The sequence below is a fragment of the Nematolebias whitei genome, chromosome 15 (assembly GCF_014905685.2).
Source record: "Nematolebias whitei isolate Nwh7 chromosome 15, NemWhi1, whole genome shotgun sequence".
In the NCBI taxonomy this organism is placed as follows: Eukaryota; Metazoa; Chordata; class Actinopteri; order Cyprinodontiformes; family Rivulidae; genus Nematolebias; species Nematolebias whitei.
The window spans coordinates 41782779-41790704 of record NC_056512.1 but is presented as its reverse complement, the minus strand read 5'-3'; the positions used below and the strand labels follow the sequence as shown (position 1 = coordinate 41790704).

The following is a 7926-nucleotide window of genomic DNA, read 5'->3' as shown; positions in this document are numbered from 1 at the left end:
CCCCCAACACACACACACGCACGCACACACCTTTCTTACCAAACAAGCGGTTCCGTTGAGGAGGAGCAGGATGAAGCCGCGGTTGGGACGCATCATTCCTGCGCGGAACACGCACAGCTCCCCCCTCCCCAGTGGAAAACAAATTAAATTAAATTAAAAATTAAAAATAAAAATCCCTAGAGGGCGGGTTTCCCGCTCCTTCAGGAAGAGACTCTTCCTGCGGCGCCGGGTTCCTTTCTGCTGACGCGCGGTCCCATATCCGAGGCAGGCTGGAGCGCTGCTCCCACCAACAAACAAACAAACAAACAAACAAACAAAACCTCTGGAGAGCCTCTGTTCTGTCTGTGCTTTCCCACCAATCCCGTGCTGGGCTCAAATTAGAGTGAGAAATCCATTGGCACGCGGCTCTTCTCATCCATTCAGAGACAAAGAATAAAATAAAAAAAATAAAGTTATCCCAGTTCAGGGTCGGAGGAGTTCACTGGGAGGCGCGCTGGTCTCCTCTGGAGGTGCAGGAGGGATGTGAGCTGCAGCGGTGCTGAGGCTGTTTCAACTCTTTCTTTTCTCCCTCTCTCCCTGCATGTGTGAGTGTTTGTGCATATCCCCCTCTTTATCCATCTCTCTCTCTCTCTCTCTCCCTCCTTGTTCCAGTCACTCAGCGCTTCTCTTCATCTCTTGTCTGTACTTTCACATTCACTCAAATAACGCAGCAAATCAGAAAACAACATGAATATCTAACCAGACAGCTGCTTCTTATTCACAATTTATTCTAAAGAATGTTCTCAATAATCCAGCTGTTCCAATAATCCAACACACAAGCGTGCGTTTGTCACACAGTGGGTTGTCACGTGGCACAGTAGAGCAGTGGTTGGTGTTGTTGCCTCGTAGCAAGAAGGTCACAAGTTTGTCTTTCTGTGTGGAGTTCGCATGTTTTCCTCGTCCACGTACTCTGACCCACTGACCCAAATGCAAGTTAGTGTTGACTCTAAACTGTCCCGAGTTGAACGTGTCTGTCTCGTTTGTCTCAGTGATGGACTTGCACCTACGTCACGATACCAAATGTTGCTGCGCGATTTATTGTCTCAGAAATTATTGCGATAAACGATAATATTGTTTGGAATTTGACAATAATTAGTAATTATTGTCAAATTTAAGAAGAAATGTTTGTAAATTTTTGTGCGCAGTACCTTTTTGACCACCAGATGGCAGTATAAGACTGTTTGAACCCAAGGATGGATAGTGAGGGAGCGAGCAGCGTGTCTAAGAAAAATGGGAGGGAGGCCCCTTGACATGACGTGGGCTGTCTCTCCTTTCTTTTCTTCTGGTTTTCAAAATGGCGGACGCTCGGTGCGGTTTGAGCTCTTTAGCATTTTTCACACAAAGCCTTTAATAAAAATCAGTAAACAAGTTCTCAGCTTCTTTTTGCAGAGAAAAACAACTTTTTACACGAAGGCACAGGTTTCAATCGTGAATTTTGGAGCTTCGACAAAACAGTTTTTTCCCAGAGGTCGGCTTGTTAGCTTAGCTCGTAGCTTAGCTTCTCAGCTTAGCTGCTTTTAACGATCCAAAAACGTGATTTTGGATCGTTAAATGATTTTAAAGAGAAAGGGAGGGGTCAGTGAAGAGCACCGGAGTTGAGCCTTTTATCAGCCAGTGTCTTCAGACACAAAGAAACGATAAAGTCGATAAATGAAAATGAGGTCGATAATTTTCATTTGTCATGCGATTAATTGATTTATTGTTTATCACGACAGGACTAGTTGCACCTTGTCCAGGGTGCCCCCTGCTTTTCACACAGTGAGGATCCTGCAAACCGGAAAGGAAGAAGTGGGCAAATGGATGATTTGTTTTCAAAATGTGTTTATTTCATTTAAAAAAATCTCTTATTTGCAGTTTCAAGGATTGTGTCCCTTCATCCGTGTAAGGATGGGACTGTTTGTCCTCGTTTCAGAGCAGAACATCGATCCGGAGGAGTATTGATGAACACGGTGAGGCCAGATGAACTGCTGACCGTCACCTCGGTGAGGTCTGATTAATAAAGACCTTCTTCAATAACGCACACTTCATTAGAGAGAGGTTAATGAACTGAAATGCAAGATATCGCCGTGCAGGTCACCTGGCTCCCAACGGCCACATTTCTGCTTAATTAGACTCATGGAGGAGTTTTCGTAGTCTCTCCTCGCTCGTCTTGTTGCAGCTCGCACCCAGGCAGGTCCTGGGCTCAACTCGTTTAAACGACGTGTTTGTGCACCTGTTAGTTCAGAGTTATCAGTGCCGGGTTAACTGACCTCAGATCAGGGGTTAATTAGCTCCTCACACTCCAACATCTGACCTTTAAAGGTGAAGGGTCACAAATGTGAAGCAGCTCGTGTCAATCCAGAGCAGAAAGTTCAGGAAACGGAAGTTTGTTCCACTTTATACAGAAAAACGTGCACATGCACTGCTCGTGCAGGAGACGCTGATGAAAGACGATGAATCTCGTCCTCTGCTTCTTCTTTGTGCCAAATGCTAGACGTGCCTCTGTATAAGTCAGACTGTCCTGCTCAGTCACAGCTGAAGAGGAGCTCATAAAGGGAAATCCATTCCCAGATCCCCAATCTGAAAAAAACCAGCCACCACAATAAAAGTCCTTCTTAAAGCAGAGCACGTTCATTTACGCACACACTTTCACTCCTGCACATAATCATTGGACTATCACTCAGTCCGTGGACTCTCTGGGGGGAAAGTCAGACAAGCGGCTGCCATTTTTTGAACTCTTTTTGAAGAATAAAGTGGCGTTGATGCTAAGATCATTTGACTCGTCTTAATGTTGTTTCACACGCGAGCGTGACGAATAGCAAATGTTTGTTTGTGTATTTCCTTTTTATTCGGCTCTCCTGCCAAAGCACAACAATTGTGCTCAATCATTGCATTGCTTGACACTAATCCTGTTTCACAGAGTAATTCAGTTTGAATGTGGAGCTGCAGGGGACAGCAGCAGCTTTGGAAGCTGATGCAGCTGCATGCTTCATCCATGAGTTTTAGCTGCCCTCTAGTGTTTCCAGCCACGTCTGTCCCTCATAGGCAGAGCAGCAGCAGCTCTCAGGGGGTCACATCAGGTCAGAGACATTCAAAAATACGTTTTTCATCCCAAAGAGAAATTAAATGTTGTTGTAGCTCATCATCCTGGTTTCATTAAGAGTTGTTACAGATGCTGAAGGGTGTGGGCAGGAAACATCTGCAGCAGTCCGTACCACAGCGGATCTGAAGATACAGGCTGCAGATGCCGATTGGTCCTCCTGGGCAGCAGGACCACCTGAAAGCTGTTCAGAACTCTCTGATGGTCACTCCTCTCAGCAGCTTGTTGAGCTCCTCATCATTGCAGGTGTCTGAGGATGAGCTGGTCTTCTTGTCATGAGCCACGTGTTCTGCCAGCTCCAAGGATCTCAGCAGTCAGTCACTCGAGCACCTCTGCCAGGTCGATGGAGATGCATCCATGGCGCCTCCTTTACAACTCATTTGGGATTTGGGGCTGTATTTGAGGTCATGTTTGAGCTTTGAGATGTTAATCAGCTGCTCCCGGTTATAAAAACCACCTTGTTGTCATGGTTACGCTTCATAACAAATGTCCAAACGTAAAAAGGTTTCAGTAAAAATCCTTCCAGCTGCGCAGCATCCAACACCAGAGGATGTAATCATTCAAAAAAAAAAAACAACTTACATCCAGAAAAAAGAGGAAATAAAGTTTTCAAAAGCAATATCCCAGATTGAAAGTAACAGCTGCTCCAACATGCAGCCATCTTGAGCGGCGCAATTCTAGAACATGGACCAGGAAGATATTTTCCTCCTTTTGTCTGACGGAGTGCACGTATGTGTCGTGTTTTATTGGTAGTTTGGATTGTTGACACCTTCTGACAAAAAAATTAGTAATTTCAGGAATTTGACTAAAGTTTCTTCACGATTCCTTTGATGCCACGTATTTATTTTTAATAGAAAATTACTTTTTTTTTGTCCTAATAATGATGTTAAATGTTCTACTTTGAATGTTCTGATGTCCTGCTGAGCTCTTCTCATCCTAAGCGTCTGTTTTATGAATATTTTATTTGATCATTTTATCAATTAAAGGGCCACATTTCAGTAAATCACTGTAACAAAACATGACCGGTAATCAACAATCAGAGGGGAAAATATGATTTTAGGTCAATAAACAAACATGATGGACGCTTCAGCCTGAACAGCTCTTTATTTAATGCAACACAGATCCATGGTTCAATCAGGTTTATTTATTATAATGAAATAAATCCATCATTGCCAGGATTTTCTTTACCACAAGCAAAACATGGATGTGCAAAGAATGTTGAGGTTAATAAGCTCAGTGAACATGGTGTTTCAGGCAGATGTCGTGTTTTCCTGTAGCTGACACCTTTCACTGCACGTCTCATCAGCGAGGCACTTTCTGAAATCACACTAATTAATTGTTACTAGAATTAGAAAATAGCTGCTAACAGAACATAGTTACATTTAAATCAAATTAAAAAAAGTGGTTGTTATTTAAATAAAGTTAATTCACTCAGTTTTAAATTTGTGTTCCTCTTTTTACATCGCTCCTGAGAACGTTCACTTTTAATGCGCCTCAAGCAATTTTTTTTTATTTTTTTGTTTTTTTTTGTTTGTTTTGTCATTTTTATTCATTTCATATTTAAAACACAAAAACAATTTAGAAACCAAATGAGAAAAAAAAACACGTCATAAAATGAAAGGTAGCAGAAGAAGAAAAAATCTTATCATATCTGCCCCTTGTTTAAAACAAAATCAATTCAAACAATCAATTCAAACAATAATCATCTATAAGTAATATAACAAAAATAATTAACTCATCACAATTTTACGTATTTACATGTATCTTTCCAAAATTTTAATCTTAATCATTTTCTTAAATATAGGCAATGACCTGACTTTTTTTTACATCATTTTCCAAACTATTCCACAGACCTATTCCCTGAATTGAAGTAGACCGCCCCTTTAAACTGGTTTTGTACTGTGGTTTAACAAAAATGTCTGTTCCCTTAAGATTACAGCAACTTTTCCTTTTTACAAAATACGTTTGAATGTTTGAAGGTAGTGTGTAGTTCTGAGCTTTATACAGTACTAAAAGAATATTATAGTTAACCAAATCATGAAACTTCAGTAATTTCAATTGATAAAATAAAATACTAGATGGATGACAATAATGCTTTCTTGTGATAATTCTTATAGCTCTTTTCTGCAAAATAAAAATGGGCATCGTTATAGTTTTACATGCTGTTCCCCAAACATCAACACAATAAATTAAATGTGGGACTATAATTGTATTATACAGCAAATACAAGGCTTTATCATTCAATAAGTCCCTTACTTTATACAGCACTGCGGTGGATTTAGATATTTTAGTTTTTACATAATTTATGTGCTGTTTCCATGACAGTTTATCATCAATAATTACACCCAAAAATTTCACCGCACCTACTCTGCATATCTCAACACCATCAACTCTAAAAGGAACATCGACAGTTATCTTTTTTTTACTAAATATCATATAATTAGTTTTATCTAGGTTCAATGATAACTTGTTTAATTTAAACCAATTTTGTATTTTGACAAACTCCATCTTCATCAACTCAAACATCAGTTCCAAGTCTTTACCCAAATAAAAGAAAGTGGTATCATCAGCAAAGAGAACACATTTAAGGATACTGGACACCTCCGTCAAATCATTTACATACAAAATAAACAACTTAGGTCCAAGTACAGAGCCTTGTGGCACTCCACATGAAATACTGCTTAGGTTAGATCTTACATCGTCTATTTGTACAAACTGTTTTCTGTCTTTTAAATAACTACATATCCACTGCAAAGCTGGTCCTCTAATACCATATTTTTTTAATTTATTAATCAGAATGGTGTGGTCAATTGTGTCAAATGCTTTTTTTAAATCCACAAATATACTTATACAATGTTGTTTTTGATCTATAGCTGTAGTAACTTGTTCCATCAATTCCATTAGAGCCATGGATGTTGAATTTTTTTATCTGAATCCATACTATTACTTAAAATATTATTTTTATCAAGAAATAGGTCAAGTCTGGTCACAAATAGTTTTTCTAGAATTTTTGAGAATTGTGGCAACAAAGATATAGGTCTGTAGTTGTTAAATACACATTTGTCACCATGTTTAAAAAGAGGAACTACCTTAGCTATTTTCATTCTGTCTGGGAATATTCCTGTTGAAAATGACAAATTACATATATATGTAAATGGCTCAATAACATGACTTATTATTGCTTTTACAACCATCATATCCATGTCTTCACAGTCTTTTGATCTTTTGTCAGTAAATTTTTTAACTACCTTCATTATTTCTTCTTTATCAGTTCCCCTTAGAAACATACTGTTTACACAATCACTGATTAAATAACTCACATTTTTATCCACTTTTGGTATTGTATTTGCAAGGTTAGATCCAACATTTACAAAGTAATTATTAAATCCATTTACGATTTCATTTTCATCATGGATTTCCATGAATTTTACTTCTATTTACTGTTTAAATCCTAATTTACAGAACAAATGTCAGCAAAGATACATTTATACATTTTATCTGGTTAGTTGACGGTTATTATAAAGTATTTATATCATGCGATTTTTCCTTTTTTCTGTTGTCAGATGATTTTATTCCAAGAAAAACACCAAATCACTGCATTGCGTCTGTGACTTTTCTGACTTTTCTGCTACTTATCATATTTTTCAGCAGTGAACCAAACTGCAGGAGGAGACGGAGGCTGCAGGTGGGGGAGGACCTTAGTATCTTAGTATTTTTATTACAATTAGTCAATTTTCAATCATGAACTTCTCTCCTGATTAATCATCCATCCATCATCTTTACTTGCTTCTTCCTTTTTAGGTTACTGGGGTCACTGGTGTCCATGTCCAGCAGCCACTGTGCGTTAGGTGGGGGACAACCCTGGACAGGTCTCCAGTCCATCACAGGGACACAAACGAGCCAAACAACCATTCACACTCTCACTCAAGCCGAGAGACAATTTAGAGTCACCAATCAGCCTAACATGCATGTTTTTGGTCTGTGGGAGGAAACCCACGCATGCACAGAGAGAAGGAACATAAACTCCACCCAGAATGACCCCAAGACCAGGATTTGATCCGGCAACCTGCGAGGCAACAACTCTACCAACTGCACCACCGTGTCGCCCTCTGATTAATTATTTCAAATAGTTTTTCTAAGAACAGCGTATTGTTCAAATTTGCTCGTATAAAAAGACACCGCATGAGGACAAGGATTAGACTCTGATCGTTGTTAAAGTTTTGCTTTCAAATCAAATTAATTTCAAACTAAATCTCTAAGTCTCTTTTTAATATCTACTATATTTTTAAGAAGCCTAAGGAATGCTTACTTATGTATTTATACCTATTCATCCTACTTGCACCATTATATTCTGCCATGTTGTTGTTTATTATATTTCTTTTGGACCTTGTAAATATTATATTTCTTTTTCACTTTTTTATACATTATATTGTGCCCTTATTGCATGCTTTAGTATTTCTTGTTTGTTTGTTTGTTTGTTTGTTTGTAGCGAGTTGAATCGGTTCTTGTAATCCTGAACGTTTCATTGCACTGGTGACCTCGTGTTAACCTGCATGTACAAATAAACAACAAAAAACGGTGGAATGCTTCAGCTTTGTTGAACACATTTGATATTTTATACATGCATACTCCACTTAAATGTGTTTATTCGCTGGATGCTGTTTATCATGGAGCTTTAAGATTTATAACAGGTTTAAAAGGTTTTACACATCATTGCACTTTATAAAACCGGGTTGGATGGGCGTCCTTGGCCACTCGTAGACTTCGCCATTGGCACATTTTTATTTATAAGGCCATACTAGGATTTC

At 38.8% G+C, this 7926-nt stretch overlaps 1 protein-coding gene across 1 annotated transcript in view; it reads right to left on the bottom strand.

The window, feature by feature from the left end:
• Positions 1 to 96, bottom strand: part of LOC119421350 (neurexophilin-1) — a 34782-nt gene extending 34686 nt beyond the window's left edge. Inside the window, exon 1 of the mRNA XM_037688721.1 lies at positions 40 to 96. Within this exon, the coding sequence (XP_037544649.1) occupies positions 40 to 96 (57 nt within the window). The remainder of the gene's footprint in view (positions 1 to 39) is intronic.
• Between the last annotated feature and the right edge of the window lie 7830 nt (positions 97 to 7926).